Here is a 17,695-nt window from a genome sequence, read left to right on the forward strand (position 1 = left end):
CCCCATACTGTTTTTATTTTATTTACTTTTCTGCTCTTTTGCACACCAGTACCTCTACTTGCACATCATCATCTGATCATTTATCACTCCAGTGTTAATCTGCTAAATTGTAACTATTCGCTCCTATGGCCTATTTATTGCCTACCTCCTCATGCCTTTTGCACACACTGTATATAGACTTTCTTTTTTCTACTGTGTCATTGACTTGTTTATTGTGCTATTGGCTTGTTTATTGTTTACTCCGTGTGTATCTCTGTGTTGTTGTCTGTGTCACACTGCTTTACTTTATCTTGGCCATCTTGGCCAGTTGTAAATGAGACCTTGTTCTCAAATAGCCTACCTGGTTAAATAAAGGTGAAATATATATTTATACAGTACAGGCACGACTCCAACACCATCATTAAGTTTGCTGATGACACAACAGTGGTAGGCCTGATCACAGACAATGTTGAGACAGACAATAGGGAGGAGGTCAGAGAACTGGCAGTGTGGTGCCAGGACAACAACCTCTCCCTCAATGTGAGCAAGACAAAGGAGCTGTTCGTGGACTACAGGAAAAGGAGGGCCGAACAGGCCCCCATTAACATCGACAGGGCTGTAGTGGAGCGGGTCAAGAGTTTCAAGTTCTTTGGTGTCCACGTCACCAACGAACTATCATGGTCGAAGCACACCAAGACAGTCATGAAGATGGCAAGACAAAACCTTTTCCCCTTCAGGAGACTAAAAAGATTTGGCATGGGTCCCCAGATCCTCAAAAAGTTCAACAGCTGCACCATCGAGAGCATCCTGACCAGTTGCATCACTGCCTGGTATGGCAACTGCTTGGCATCTGACCGTAAGGCGCTACAGAGGGTAGTGCGTACGGCCCAGTACATCACTGGGGCCAAGCTTCCTGCCATCCAGGACCTATATAATAGGCGGTGTCAGAGGAAAGCCCATAAAATTATCAGAGACTCCAGTCACCCAAGTCATAGACTGTTTTCTCTGCTACCGCACGGCAAGCGGTACCGGAGCGCCAAGTCTAGGACCTAAAGGCTCCTTAACAGCGTTTACCCCCAAGCCATAAGACTGCTGAACAATTAATCAAATGGCCACTGGACTATTTATGTTGACCCCCCCATTTGTTCTGTACACTTCTGCTACTCCTGTTTATTATCTATGCATAGTCACTTCACCACTACCTACATGTACAAATTTCCTCAATTTACCTGTACCCTGCACACTGACCCGGTACCCCCTGTATATAGTCTCGTAATTATTGTGTTAGGTAAATATTTTCTTAACTCTTCTTGAACTGCACTGTTGATTAAGGGCTTGTAAATAAGCATTTCACAGTAAGGTCTACACTTGTTGTACTCAGCGCATGTGACAAATAATGTTTTGATTTGTACAGATAATCAACAGCCTCAAGTTACACATCCTGGTAAACGCTCAAACACAATAAAGTGGTGCACTCGGCCTTTACTAGTCCTGTATTAGCAGACTGATATAGACTTCTGTATGGGATATAGATATGGCCCTTGGCAATAAAAAACAATCCAGCATTGTTGCTGGCTATGCAAATAGCCTAATGGTTTGTGTTACAATTAAAATTAAATCAAACATATTCAGAATAAAGTTACAAAACGACTGTTGCAACTGAGTTACATGGAATTATCACTATTTGTAATGAATTAATGAAATCAATAAATCAATGAACGCAGGCTATTTCCTTACAAAAAAGTCCTATCAACTCCGTTAAATAGAGCTCGTGCATTATGGTCTGTGGGAGGCGCACGCTTCTCATACACTTTCCCTCCTCGCGCTCACCGTTCATCTCCGAGTAGGAGACGAACAACCTCACCGGAGATACCGAAAAGAAAGGAGTGAGGATACACCGGGACCGGACAACACAACAACTCACAGCATGAAACAAATGTGAAACCGTCACGGGACTATCTTTCCCAAGAAGCATACATTCGATTTTTAATTGTCTTCGTCGAGATTTGTGAGGTTGGTGAAATATGGAAACGGCTGTTTCAAGAGGCTTATTGCTCGCTCAGCTCTTGATCGTCTGTCAATTAGGTAAGAGCTTGAATTTAATTTCGTTTTTTTCATTGTTAATTATTATTATATCATTTTTGTACAGCCTTTTTTTTCACTTGATGGTTACTGTTGATTCTGTGAAGGTAGCCTACCTGTTTCTCTCCGAGAATGCAATGCGCGTGAAGTTCAGGTTCAAATGAACTCGGTTCGCTCCACTAGCCTACTTTGTACACCTCAATTTTATGTTTCATGGATTATTTTTGCTGATTTGATTTATAAACCTGAAGATAATAATCGACCTTTTGGTCTATTTCAATTATCTTCGAATGATTACGCACATCGGTGTGCGTCTTTGGAGAAGTAGGCTCTGTGTTATTAAACATAATGTTGAAGTGTAAGACTTGTCATAATCATGCATTACCCCTTTATAATGTCTTATTATCATCTCACATCTCATAAGGATCTTGACTAAATTCGAAAATACACAACGTATTGTAAGCCTTATGATTAAAAGACAGTCGTGTGCTTATAGATAATTGGCGTTAGCGATATTTGTTGTGCAAAAGAGCACCGAGGAACATATCACTTTGGGGTAGCTACGCAAAGAAAGTTAAACATTCAACATTGTTTCTGTGTTGTGTATGAAGGGGCCACGTGTAAAGAATCCCACCCGAATGTGCATTCCCATTCATCGGGTGTGTGGTATTTACTTGGTCCGTAAATATAACGTTAGTGGAGCTGTGAAGCATGAAAAGGGTGGTTTCGCCACGGCTGTCGAACTATGTTACTAGTAAGTAAAACGCATTTTTTTTTTGGAAAGGGGGGCTAGTAGTGATTTGGTCGATAGGTGCTACTGAAATGAATGGTATGGCAGTCTCAAGCTGCCTGGAGACTAGTGCTTCTGCTACCCCAGCAGAGCCATTAACCACCAGCGTTTTATGGTTAATGTTTTGGGTTACATTCCACAACTGTATTTCTCTCCTGACATTCAACTAAGGCTATCCTGAAAAGTTCAAACAGATAGCCTTTGGTTACACTTCATTTGAAGCCTACGGTACTGTAGGTAGCCTATAAATAATGTGCTATTGATGTGTTATAAGTTCGTTTAATTGCACATATTTTGATAGTTATCTTGTCATTTTGACCAAATTCAAATTGATCTATCAATGGGGTTGCTGTTACAGCCACCGTTGGTTACAGGACAATACAGGCAAATGTTTGAATAAACTGATCATTTACATATCCCCACAGAACTTAGTGAAAGGAGGTTTTCTTAATTCGCCCAGTGGGTCTTAGCCGTTCAGCATCAATATGGAACACACGTACAGTGCAAAAGTGTCAAGGAGGAGACTGATATGCTTGGTTTAATCTTTTGGGTGAGGCATTAGACAAAGACTTGAAAAAAGCTAGTTTGCTTAAGAGCTAAAAGCCTTTTGTGACGGGCCTTGTGAACTGGGATATCAAATGTGTTGGTACATGCTGAATGCTTTACCACATGCACCCCACCGCCACCACTCCCCTCTTCTTCTCCCTTCTTTTTTCCCCTTTCAGTAGAGTGCTTTAAATGACGCTTTGATGAAACGTGGAGGACAAAGGAAGCGGTCGTTTGTTGGGAAGGCAGCATAGGGATTGATGGCAGAAAAAAGACACAAAGTGAATGAATGCAACTTAGACTCTGCACCATCTGTCTTCCCAATGTGGTGGGCTATAGATGGGGCATTTACACTGGGCATCATCCACAGTGCCCCGCTCTCTCTCGGATGAGGAAGTCTCTGTGCCTGTTGTTTTGGAGCAGGGTGGTCGTGACTCGTGACAGATGGCAGTCATAGTTTGTCACTCAGTCATTCAGGTAGATGGTTGGTTGGTGGGGTTCCAGATTCCATACCCCTTTGCCTCTTGGAAGTCCACCTTAGAAGGGTGTGTCGCAAGCTGTTGGTCCAATGCTTAATCCAGTTTCAGATGTGGCCTACTGGTATAATGAGGACAGTGTGCCAGTTCATAACTTCATGTTGCCCATGCAGCTGATATCACACTGAGGAACACAATAAACAACACTTGTAGAGTACACAGCTCAATAGTTTAGTTGCATAGAGTGTATTTGCGTAATCTCAAATGACTGGGTGTGAGTCAAACATAGTCAACTTTAGTCTGAGTATGGCTGTTGTTAACTGTGCAAAATCACACTTATTATCAACAGTAATTGAAACTCAGCTTCCCAGCTCCTTTGATACGAAGACAAAAAGCTTTTTCTCCATGCCACATCAACCTTGTTCTTTCTGCCCCTCTCTACTCGTTCTTCTCATTTCCTCTCCTACCTTCTCCCATTCTTCTTTCTCCTTCTCTCCCTCTTTCTCTGAGGAAGCTGCGGGACACCCTACCAGAGCAGCTTGGCACGCTGGTCCTCTTAGCCATCCAAGCAGGGTTGCTGGTAAAAAGCAGAGCAGATTTACAATCGGCGGCAGGAGGGGTATTTGATGACCAGATTAGTTGGTATTAGGCTCAACGGCATTCACTCAAGTTTGCACAGGGGCCACAGTGAATTCTCTGAGTCGCCCCTCTCTCTCTCCCCGGCCATGGCTGAATAGGACTATGGTTACGTGGTGGTACAGACCAGCCAAGCCTCCATAGCGGAGCCCAGGACACTGGTTCTCCTCCATATCCTCCGTCTTCCCAAGGCCTCCCCCGTGAATTATGCTGTCAGAAGAGAGATTTGTTTTGTGTGAGTGGGGGAGAAGCTGGCAGAGGGCGACGGTGTTCGATGGTGTTCAGCGGTGCGCAGCGACACAGCAAGGGGGGACCATTGTAAGCGTGACGCTAGATCGAGCACCAATTTGTCCCAGAGGCAGTGGTGGCGTGGAGCAGGAGGCTCTCACGCTGCGAGACTGGAGGGGATGTGTGAGAGCGCAGCGTGTTGCGACCGTCACAGGAGTGTCATGGCAATGCTCCGACGCTCTGGCTCCCAGGCTCCCCTTCTTGACACCTCAGCGGTGCCCCCAAGCTAGGAGAGCGATGGAGTTGAGGCTTCAACCACACTTGTAATGTCATTAGTTTTGTCCAGAACTTTCCCCTTTTCATGCTCACTCTCGCTGTCTTTATTCCACACTTTCACATGCATTCTTCTCCTCTCCTTTTTGTCCCATATATTTGTTAAACTTTTTCTCTCCCTCATCATCGTCAACCTAATTTTCTCTCTTCTTTTCTAATTTCTCTTCCTCTCATCATTTTTTCCATTCTCCTCTCACTCCTCCAATCTCACCCCCTGTTCGTCCTCTTCTTGTCTCCCTCCCACCATCTCTACCCACTACCTATTCTCCTCGTTTGTCTCACAAACAACCAGGTTCTGCTGGTGTCTTCCTGGCGTTCTGCCAGCCGGGTCCTCGATGCCCACCACTGGCTGCTTAATGGATGACAGGGCAGATCCGGGTGGCCCGTCTTGCAACTGAAAGAGGGCTTCTCACACCGGGGCCATTGGGGAGAACAAGAGGAGCCCCGTAGAGTGGCTGGTAGAGAGCCATTGATTTCTCCCCCTCTTCTTCTCTTCAGCTGCCTGTTAGTGTGTGGTCTCTTAACTGTCCTGTATATCGATGGCTGTTGTCCTGACACTGAATGCAAATCCCCAAGTGACTAAGATAAAGGCCAGCTGGCTTGTGTGAACAACACTGTTGGTCAAGGTGTATTTTGCTCGGGGGGGATTGGTGGTGTATCCCCCCTTTTCTTTTTTAATCTTCCTTTTAGTTCTAATTCTCAATGGGACACAAGTAATGGAATTTGTAAATGTGTTGGGACATGACTGCACATAACACTCCCCAAAAGGCCCATGCTCTTTTCATGTATATTACAAATCAGTAAAGTACAAATGGAATGTAATTGCTTACAAGAGTAACATTCTGCAACAAAATTGAACTTGACATATGATGCAGTCTAGGCACTGACAGAACTATTAAAAATGTGTGTAGTATGACATGCCTGTGTAGTTACGCAAATAACAATAACTGGGACTTTGAACAACTTAAGAATCTTTTGGCAGTGCTAAGGCTGTGCGGGTAGATATTTTACTCAAGCCAAGCTTCAAGTTGGTCAAGTTTTTGACTGTATTTCTTTGTAGGCCATGGCTGCAAATACAGAGTTTTCACCTTCACCCGCCCATTTGGAAATTAAATCAAATGTATTTATAAAGCCCTTTTTACATCAGCAAATGTCACAAAGTGCTTTTACTATCACGTCTGCTCCCGCTCCCCCTCTCTGGTGCTCGAGGGCCAGGCTGAGGGCCAGGCTGCCCTTCATTACGCACACCTATTACCATCATTACGCGCAGCTGCGTAATATTGGACTCACCTGGACTCCATTACTTTGTTGATTACCCCTTCTATATCTTTCTGCTCCTCAGTTTGTTCCCTGTGTCAGTATTGATGTTGTTATTTTTCCCCTGTACAGACGCTGTTCCTGTTCTGTTTAATGTCCGTTGTTTATTAAATGTTCACTCCCTGTACTTGCTTCTCGTCTCCAGCGTCGATTCTCACAGAATGCTGACACCACTAAAGGAAGCATCAGGGAGTTTTTGGTTTGGTTGGTGATGTTGAGTCCGGGTGCCGTCGCCGATGGAACCGGGGGTGCCTCAGCTAGCTCGTCGGGCTTCCATGCCTTAGCTGGCTCGAGAGGTCTCCTTGCCTCAGTTGGCTTGGCAGGTGCCCACCCCACGTCATGTTTCAGCCGGTTCGTCAGGCTTTCACGCCTCAGCCGGATCATCAGGGTCCCACGCCTCAGCCGGCTCGCCAGGATCCCAGTCCTCAGCCGGTTCTTTGGGCTTCTATGACTCAGCCAGCATGTCCAGTGCCCATGCCTCAGCCAGCCCGTTAGGCTCACCCAGGTGGGATGCCAGGTGTTGCCCCTAGAAGGGGTGGTTACTGTCACGCCTGCTACCGGACCGCCTCTCTGGCACTCGAGGGTACCAGGCTGCCCTTCATTACGCACACCTGTCACCATCATTATACACAGCTGCACAATATTGGACTCACCTGGACTCCATTACTTTGTTGATTACCCGCTCTACAGTGACAAGAAAAAGTATGTGGACCCTCTGGAATTACCTGGACTTCTGCATAAATTGGTCATCAAATTTGATCTTCATCTAAGTCACACCAACAGACAAACACAGTCTGCTTAAGATAATACCACAAAAAAAAAAAACGTTTTCATGTAGAGGTCGACCGGTTAATCGGCAAAACTGATTAATTAGGGCCGATTTCAAGTTTTCATAACAATCGGTAATCATCATTTTTGGACGCCGATTATATTGCAATCCACGAGGAGACTGCGTGACAGGCTGACCACCTGTTATGCGAGTGCAGCAAGGAGTCAAGGTAAGTTGCTAGCTAGCATTAAACTTATCTTATAAAAAAAACAATCAATCTTAACATAAATCACTAGTTTAACAACATATGGTTGATGATATTACTAATTTAACTAGCTTGTCTTGCGTTGCATATAGTCAATGCAGTGCCTGTTAATTTATCATCGAATCACAGCCTACTTTGCCAAACGGGTGATGATTTAACAAAAGCACATTCGCGAAAAAAGCACCTTCGTTGCACCATTGTACCTAACCATAAACATCAATACCTTTCTTAAAATCAATACACAAGTATATATGTTTAAACCTGCATAATTAGTTCAAAGAAATCCATGTTAGCAGGCAATATTAACAATTAATTGTGTCACTTCTCTTGCGTTCAGTGCAAGCAGAGTCAGGGTATATGCAGCAGTTTGGGCTGCCTGGCTCATTGCGAACTGTGTGAAGACCATTTCTTCCTAACAAAAACCGTAAATAATTTGCTAGAATTTTACATAATTGTGACATAACATTGAAGGTTGTGCAATGTAACAGCAATATTTAGACTTAGGGGTTGCCACCCATTCGATAAAATACGTAAGGGCATTTCACTGAAAGAAAAAACACAGCATACTGTAGGCTGAGACAAGGGGGGTCGGGAGACACTGTTGCCCAGGCCGACGATACCCCCGGACAAGGGGGCAGGATATAACCCTACCCACTTTGCCAAAGCACACCCACCACACCACTAGAGGGATATCAACAGACCACCAACTTACTACCCTGAGACGAGGCTGAGTATAGGCCACGAAGATCTCCACCAACCACACAAACCCGAGGGGGCGAATGACAGGAAGATCACAATGACTTAACCCACTCAAGTCGACTATAGCGGAAAAAGCCTGGCACGACGTGACGCACTCCTCCTAGGGATGGCATGGAAGAGCACTAGTCAGCCGTAATAGTTTCAGAGGCAGAGAATCCCAGTGGAGAGAAGGGAGCCGGCCAGGCAGAGACAGCAAGGGAGGTTTGTCACTCCAGTGCCTTGCCGTTCACCTTCGCATCCCTGGGCCAGACTACACTCAATCATAGGACCTACTGAAGAGATGAGTCTTCAATAAAGACTTAAAGGTTGAGACAGAGTCTGCGTCTCTCACATGTATAGGCAGACCATACCATAAATTCTATATTCTAGAGACAATAAGGAAGCCTGCGTCTTGTGACTGTAGCGTACGTGTAGGTATGTATGGCAGGACCAAATCAGAGAGATAGGTAGAAGCAAGTCCATGTAATGATTTGTAGGTTAGCAGTAAATCATTGAAATCATCCCTAGCCTTAACAGGAAGCCAGTGTAGAGAGGCTAGCACTGGAGTAATATGATACGTTTTTTTGGGTTCTAGCCAAGATTATAGCAGCTGTATTTAGCACCGAATGAAGTTGATTTAGTGCTTTATCCTGGTAGCCGGAAAGTAGAGCATTGCAGTAGTCTAATCTAGAAGTGACAAAAGCATGGTTTAGCTTTTCTGCATAATTTTACGACAAAAAGTTTCAGATTTTTGTAATGTTACAAAGATGGGTTTTTCATCTTTGTAACATTACAAAAATCTGAAACTTTTTGTCGAAAAATTATCAAAATGATCAAGCTGCCCTTGAATTATACTTTATATGTTCGTCAAAAGAGAGATCAGGGTCCAGAGTAACGCCGAGGTCCTTCACAGTTTTATTTGAGACGACTGTACAACCATTAAGATGAATTGTCAGATCAAACAGCAGATATCTTTGTTTCTTGCAACCAAGAACTAGCATCTCTGTTTTGTCTGAGTTTAAAAGTAAAACATTTCCTGCCATCCACTTCCTTAGGTCTGAAACACATGCTTCCAGGGTAGGCAGTTTTGGGGCTTCACCATGTTTCATTGAAATGTACAGCTGTGTGTTGTCCGCATAGCAGTGAAAGTTGACATTGTGTATCCGAATGACATCACCAAGAGATAGAATATATAGTGAAAACAATAGTGGTCCTAAAACGGAACCTTGAGGACACCAAAACTTACAATGGATTTGTCAGCGAACAAACAGCTTTTTCTAACATTTTTGAGAGGAATGGGAGAATCAAATAGGTTCATATTTGTTATAAAAATGTCTTGTTCAAGGTTTGGCTTTTTCAGGAGAGGCTTTATTACTGCCATTTTTAGTGAGTTTGGGACATGTAAAGAGAAATACATGATTTAAAAACTTGAGTGTCTCCATTGATCCTAGGTCCTGTCCTGGCAGTTATGTCCAGACTCAGGACAACTGAAATATGCAGATTCAAAGAGGAGTCTGTAATTTGCTTTCTAATGATCATGATCTTTTTGTCGAAAATGTTCATGAACTCATCACTGCTTAAGTGAAGACCGTCCTCTCTTGGGGAATGCTGCTTTTTAGTTAGCTTTGTGACAGTATCACATTTTGGATCGTTTTTATTCTCCTCAATTAGGTTGGAAAAGTAGGCTGATCGAGCAGCAGTGAGGCCGCTTCAATATTGCACGGTACTGTCTTTCCAAGCTAGTCGGAAGAGTTCCATTTTGGTCTAGCTCCATTTTTGTTCCAATTTTCTGGAAGTTTGCTTCAGGGTTCGGGTATTTTCTGTATACAAGGGAGCTACACCGAACAAAAATATAAACAGAAAATGTTAACATTTTTTCCCATCAAAAAGCAAATTTCTCTCACATTTTGTGCAACCATTTGTTTACATCCCTGTTAGTGAGCATTTCTCCTTTGCCAAGATAATCCATCCACCTGACAGGTATGGCATATCGAGAAGCTGATTAAACAGCATGATCATTACACAGAATCACCTTGAGCTGGGGACAATAAAAGGCCACTTTCCATGTGAATATTGGAAGTCACCAAAAATGTGAATATAATCTGCCATGACTACAAGGTCTAATTGGAATTCAGGAACTCAGTGAGGTACACTGTATATGGCCCAGGAGGCCTGTAAAACAGTAGCTATAAAAAGTGATTGAGTAGGCTGCATAGATTTAATGACAAGATGCTCAAAATACAAAAACGCAGTCATCTGCTGTGTCGCTGCGCACTGCTGAACTAGAAACACCTCTGCCTTTGCGGGATGCTCAGAGTATATGATCACTAGAGTAACCAGGAGAGGCCTCATTTAACAGAGTAAATTCATCAGGCTTTAGCCATGTTTCAGTCAGGTTAATCACATCAAGGTTATGATCATAGATTAGTTCATTGACTATGACTGTCTTGGAAGTGAGGGATCTAACATTAAGTAGTTATATTTTCAGATGTAAGATATTATCACAATCTCTTTCAATAATGACAGGATTGGAGGTCTTTATTCCAGTGAGATTGCTAAGGCAAACACCGCCATGTTTAGTTTTGCCCGACCTAGATTGAGGCACAGACATGGTCTCAATGGGGAAAGCTGAGCTGACTATACTGACTATGCTAGTGGCAGACTCCACTAAGCTGGCAGGCATGCACCATATTTCATTGTGGAGCTAGAGGAGTTAGAGCCTCTTTCTCAAAACTTCTTTCTCAAAGCTACAGATCTGGATCACGTTCTGCGCATGTGTAATTTTATGCACTCATTTTTTCTAGGTACCGGATCTTAATTGAATCACCCTGTTGCAGGAGAACTTTCCTGCAATGCATGAAATGTCAAAATTGTCGTGTTTTTGAAGTTTAAAAAGGCTTTTAATTTCCACTTTGAAATTTCAGACTTGATTTTCCCTTAAAATGTATCAACCCCTACAAAAATGTCCATTAATTATTTTGCACATAATAATTCACATTTCCTGTTTCTGTAGGATTATTTTCCTGCTGTAGCATATTGGCTCAAATTAAGATCCTACATCTGTAGCTGCTGCTCACACTCCACCTCCCTTCATGTTTCTCTCTTTACTCATGATGATGTAGCCTGTCTCTGCCTCATATTTCTGCCTTATATTTACGAACAGCTGAAATTAAAAGCCTGCAGCGAGTTGAACGAACATTCAAAGCCATTATGAAGGCTATAACCTCTCTCTATTGTTATGGATATTGCAGTTGCACAAGCAGGACACAGTCCCTACACATTATATTGGAGTAAACAACTATCTGTGCTTTGTGTGATGATGTAGGCTAATCTTTGTAGTTGCTGCCATATCGTAGCCAGAGTTGCTGAAAAAGAAAACTACTACTTTGACTGCCTGTCTTGTTTTATGTACAACATGTATAGTTGAAGTCGGAAGTTTAAATACACTTAGGTTGGAGTCATTAAAACTTGTTTTTCAACCACTCCACATTTTTTGTTTACAAACTATAGTTTTGGCAAGTCGGTTAGGACATCTACTTTGTGCACGACACAAGTAATGTTTCCAACAATTGTTTACAGAGATTATTTCACTTATAATTCACTGTATCACAATTCCAGTGGGTCAGATGTTTACATACACTAAGTTGACTGTGCCTTTAAACAGCTTGGAAAATCCAAGAAAATAATATCATAGCTTTAGAAGCTTCTGATAGGCTAATTGACATAATTTGATTCAATTGGAGGTGTACCTGTTGATGTATTTCATGGCCTACCTTCAAACTCAGTGCCTCTTTGCTTGACATCATGGGAAAATCAAAAGTAATCAGCCAAGACCTCAGAAAAAAAATTGTAGACCTCCGCAAGTCTGGTTCATCCTTGGGAGCAATTTTCAAACGCCTGAAGGTACCATGTTCATCTGCACAAGCAATAGTATGCAAGTATAAACACCATGGGACCACGCAGCCGTCATACCACTCAGGAAGGAGACTCATTCTGTTTCCTAGAGATGAACGTACTTTGGTGCGAAAAGTGCAAATCAATTCCAGAACAACAGCAAAGGACCTTGTGAAGATGCTGGAGGAAACAGGTACAAAAGTATCTATATCCACAGTAAAACAAGTCCTATATCGACATAACCTGAAAGGCCGCTCAGCAAGGAAGAAGCCACTGCTCCAAAACCGCCATAAAAAAGACTGGTTTGCAACTGCACATGGGGACAAAGATTGTACTTTTTGTCCTCTGGTCTAATGAAACAAAATAGAACTGTTTGGCCATAATGACCATCTTTATGTTTGGACGAAAAAGGGGGAGGCTTGCAAGCCGAAGAACACAATCCCAACCGTGAAGCACGGGGGTGGCAGCATCATGTTGTGGGGGTGCTTTGCTGCAGGAGGGATTGGTGTACTTCACAAAATAGATGGCATCATGAGGCAGGACAATTATGGGGACATATTGAAGCAACATCTCAAGACATCAGTCATGAAGTTAAAGCTTGGTCGCAAATGGGTCTTCCAAATGGACAATGACCCCAAGCATACTTTCAAAGTTGTGGCAAAATGGCTTAAGGACAACAAAGTCAAGGTATTGGAGTGGCTATCACAAACCCTGACCTCAATCCAATAGAAAATGTGTGGGCAGAACTGAAAAAGCGTGTGTGAGCAAGGAGGCCTACAAACCTGACTGAGTTACACCAGCTCTGTCAGGAGGAATGGGCCAAAATTCACCCAACCTATTGTGGTGTCACGATCGTTGAATGAGGAGGACCAAAGCGCAGCGTGGTGAGCATACATATTACTTTATTTCGGATGACGCTAACAAAACCAATGACCGCAAAGCCTAAGAGCTACAAACAAAGACAACTTCCCACTCCCACAGGTGGGAAGAAGGGTGCCTAAGTATGGTTCCCAATCAGAGACAACAATAGACAGCTGTCCCTGATTGAGAACCATACCCGGCCAAACACAAAGAAATAGAAAACATAAAACACAAAACACAGAATGCCCACCCCAACTCACGCCCTGACCAAACCAAAAAAGAGACATAAAATGGATCTCTAAGGTCAGGGTGTGACATGTGGGAAGCTTGTGGAAGGCTACCCGAAATGTTTGACCCAAGTTAAACCATTTAAATGCAATGCTACCAAATACTAATTGAGTGTATGTAAACTTCTGACCCATTGGGAATGTGATGAAAGAAATATAAGCTGAAATAAATCTTTCTCTCTACTATTATTCTGACATTTCACATTCTGAAAATAAAGTGGTGATCCTAACTGACCTAGGACAGTGAATTTTTATAGGATTAAATGTCAGGAATTGTGTAAAACTAAGTTTAAATGTATTTGGCTTAGGTGTATGTAAACTTCCGACTTCAACTGTATCCTATTCTGTACCGCACCATGATTCCCAAATGTCCAGATTGGCAGACTAGCCAGGTCTTTGGTGGAGGGTGGCAGCTGGCCCCAGCTGGTGGTGGACACATGGCAGCGGGTGGCCAATACTAATGCTCCCGTCAGGGGTCCGGAACCATGTCCGGGTACATCTGGAGAGGCCAATCTGTGATGCTGCCCCGTATCGAAGGAGGTTAATGACAGACATGTCATGCCCATTGAAATAGAACTTTCATCCTCTGTGACAGAAATGTATTGGTGATGAATGTAGGCCAAAAGTAGGCCATCAGTGGAACCTCAGAAAGCTTACGGATAAATCACACCAGAAATCACACCAGAAAAGAAGAGAGTATCAGAGACAAAAAGTTGGTTGTCTGCACTAGAGGTCTTCACAGATCTACCTGTACCCGAGTGCCTGAGACCCGTCCATTCCGATTAATCGGTCGACCTCTAAACTGTAGGCAGTGCTTGACTTGGGCAGGAGCTTGTCGGAGCTGAGTACCGGCACCTCAAATGTTCTACTGCTTGAGCTCCTGTTCCTCTTTAGCTCAGAAGTATTGTGGAGCTCCTGTATCTAAATATAAACAGTACCACCACCCAAAATGAGTACCGGCACCTATTTCAGTCCTTGTCAAGCACTGACTGTAGGATATGAAAGCGCATGCACTGCAGCCTCAATTAGCCTAGCTAGGTAAAGTTAGCTAGCTTAACTAGCTTCTCACGATTTGATGCAATCAAGACAGGTACTATGTAATCACAGTTAACGTATCTCTCAAAATGGCTACAGACGTACATCCCCCAAGCCACCATGGAAATACTGGGTGATTGTTAATGAGTTGGTCATTTTATTCACTCTGACCTTGATGGATGGTCAAGGGACAGCCACAGTGGATTAATCTACATGAAAAGCAATTAGTGCGTAGACTAACCCCTAAGCCCTGCTTAGTGGTTCCTACTGAGCTCCAGGTTGGTGGTTTATGATATTGTGTCATCTTCTTTCTGTGACCCCGCTAACAATGAAACATGTGGGAGGACTTTTGTTCCTTAGAGATGTTCCAATACAAGAATCCTTGAGCTTTTATGACTTAAAAATAAAATGCTACTTGCTCATAAAGACGGATATTGCACGAAGACTAAAGGATCACTCAGTACTGAGAAATATGGTTGTGTTGGAGGCCAGAGAGATTAAAGGGAATGAGTTGGCCCAGAGCTTGGAGCAAGCAGCATGTTGTAGCCCTGCGATATCCTCTCTGGTCTGTTGGTCATCTGTGTCGGTCCATGTTTCCACCATCAGGGTACAAGGAGAAAAGGTGTTTCTGGGAAGTAGAGCACAGTCACGCTCGGATGAGGCTGACTGCGCCCGGCTGTGCAACCTCTTGTGTCCAGCATGTTCAGGGGAAGGCAGGGAACTCAATGGGAGTGCTGTAATTTCCCTTCAAAGCCTTTGTGTCAGTTGTCAGTATCTTCCATTGTCACCTCTTACAATAACACAACTCAGAGAAGGAGACATTCATTGCTCTTAGTGAGAGCATTTATTTGAACTTCTATTTCTGGTATTTCTTTGAGAGCATTTATATTGTCCTAATTGCATCATAGTTTTAGCAATCACAATTCATCCTATGATCAGGGGCTTCCTTGAACCCATAAAATGTTTTTATCCTTCCCTCCCATAAAGAAATCCAATCAGCTTATCAGAAATACCATGAAAGCAAGCAGCGGAGTCCTCCTACACTCATTCACAAACCCTCCAAGCCACCCACACCCCCGGGACAATGTGGAGACAATGTTGGCCGAAAATGCACCCATCCGGCTCAGATGTGGTTTAGTTGCTCTTCTTCTATTTCTGTTGTTGTTCAGGCTCCATGTGTCCAATTAGATTAGATCTATGTCTAGATCTGTCTAGACGAGCCCATGCCAAAATAGCCTCACCAGGCTCCATGATCAGAACGAATCCTTTATGCATTTGGAAATCTGGTTAAAACGATTTGCCACAGTTGCCGAAAGTATCTCTTCTGTGGAATAGGACAGCCTCATCAACTTTTTATCTCTGCCATTGGTCCCGGTGGAATTGGGAAGACAGTTTCTGTCTTGTCAACTGCATTTTATAGAGGCAATTGTGTGTGTGTGTGTGTGTGTGTGTGTGTGTGTGTGTGTGTGTGTGTGTGTGTGTGTGTGTGTGCATTTATGTGTGTTGGCGATGCATATTTAATTTCAATGAACATCAATGACGTCCCCCCCTCACTAATTTACTTAGCTGTATGCTTAGCTTTCAACTCCTATTTAAGTCTTTGCCACAGGCGTGTTACTTGGTGAATAATGACAGGGGTCCAGTCTTCTATCTTATGCTGTTCCAATCCGTGAGGATGGAGATAGTACCTGATTGATGACTGGATTCAGGATAGAATGGTAAGGGCTGGCATCTATCCTGCATTTCATCAAACACACACACACAGATTTGATCTCCCAAGCCAGACAACTGAGACTATCATGTTCAGCACTCGCCTCGTATTGTGATACCATCAATGAATGGGGCAGTGTAAATAATCAAGAAGACTGTGTAACCGCCCTCTGTGCCTCCTAACAACCATGATCTCGACCTTTTTCATAAGAATGATGACAAATTAGCCTAGAAGCTTTTCTGTAGACGCTATGTACGCTATTGCGTTTTACTCAAAGTTGATTTCAAAAATAAATAAATAAGTCCTCTGAGATCATTATGATGGAACTCTCCCCTTTTGATTCCAGTAAGTCTCTCTCTTTTCCTCTAAACAAGCCGGGCTAAGTGATATCTTGTTTAAAACGTTCACTGTCCCGCTCTAGAGACGTTAGAGACGTTTGAGGAACTAATGACAAAGCGGGAGAAAAAGAAAGAGACTTCTGGAAGACTGTCTGAATGACACGACACGATCCTTTTTCTCACACCACCCAGAGAGTGATCGAGACAGAGGTGATAAGAGAGACAGAGATGCAGATTGCAAGATCTGTGGTGTGAAATGATACAGTACATCCTAACCAAGACAGGCAGTGAGAGGAAACAGGCTGAATCTGTGCCCATGGCAATGTGTGGGAGACCAGGGGAAGTCACTGTGCCTGTAGGTCATAATGCGGTCCACTTGTTTTCCAGGGAGTTGGGCCCCACGAATCCTGCATGCTGATTTGCTCTGGCCAGATGACCTCAAGAGCTAGATCAGGTGCTCGGAATATGGCTGGCTACTAGACCAGGCCTTGCTTATCCTCTTGCAGTTCAGTTCTGCAGGGGAACATTAGGATGACACATTAGGAACGCTGGATAAACACTGTGTGTCTGGCCCGAGTCCAGGGAGGATAACGATGGAAACCTTAAACGGCTGGAGCCATTAGACAGAGTCCACAATCAGACAGACTCTCTGGATGGGTCATTATGTACAGGAAGGAGCGCACGCGTGCACGGACGCTCGCACTAATGCACGCACACACAGAGACACTATATTTCTTTCCCTCATCTGTTCTTTATCACATGCACACATACTCCTAATTGTACGCATGTATAGTGATGGGGAAATTATTGATAAAGTTACATTTTGGGATATTATTTTTGACAGTATATCATATCGTTTTGACAATATCGCAACGTTATTTTTTGCGCTAGTTGGCTGTACCTGCTCCAAAACTCCAGTATTATCTCAGTATTTTTTTGCCGCACTTTTATTTCCATGACTGATCCAAACTGGGTTTCTCATGGCTCTCTCTTGATCCTCTGCAGCAGACATATGGTGAGCAATATGTTTGGAACGTCGAATCGCAATAAAATCACAGTATCGAATCGCAGTACATCTAGAATCGTGAGAATTGCAATACGTATCGTATCGGCAACTGACTATCGTGATAATATTGTACCGTGAGGTCCCTGGCAATTCCCAGCCCTAAACACTTAGCACACATACACACATGCAGGTACACACACACACACACACACACACTTTGGGCCACTCAGTCTTATCACCCTGGTACAGGGGACCTGGTGTTGGAGAATACAGGCCGGAGAGATCAGAATGCAACGAAAAGTGTGACCACACACTTACACTCCAACTCATTTCACACTCCTCCCATCGGACACACACTGTGGCACGTCGTCATGCCACCCGGGCATCGACAGACACTCTCCAGA

At 43.5% G+C, this 17,695-nt stretch overlaps 1 protein-coding gene across 5 annotated transcripts in view; it reads left to right on the forward strand.

The window, feature by feature from the left end:
• The first annotated feature begins 1,780 nt into the window (after window positions 1–1,780).
• The window catches only part of LOC112218213 (protein tyrosine phosphatase receptor type Z1), a 70,180-nt gene continuing 54,265 nt past the window's right edge, over window positions 1,781–17,695 (forward strand). For 2 of the 5 annotated variants that reach the window (XM_024378831.2, XM_024378833.2), the window contains exon 1: window positions 1,781–2,064. In XM_024378831.2, coding sequence (XP_024234599.1) covers window positions 2,004–2,064 — 61 coding nt within the window. In that variant the 5' untranslated portion in view covers window positions 1,781–2,003. The remainder of the gene's footprint in view (window positions 2,065–17,695) is intronic. The other 3 variants (XM_024378835.2, XM_024378836.2, XM_024378834.2) reach the window with 2 other exon arrangements.

Source organism: Oncorhynchus tshawytscha, linkage group LG19 (assembly GCF_018296145.1).
Source record: "Oncorhynchus tshawytscha isolate Ot180627B linkage group LG19, Otsh_v2.0, whole genome shotgun sequence".
NCBI classification, from domain to species: Eukaryota; Metazoa; Chordata; class Actinopteri; order Salmoniformes; family Salmonidae; genus Oncorhynchus; species Oncorhynchus tshawytscha.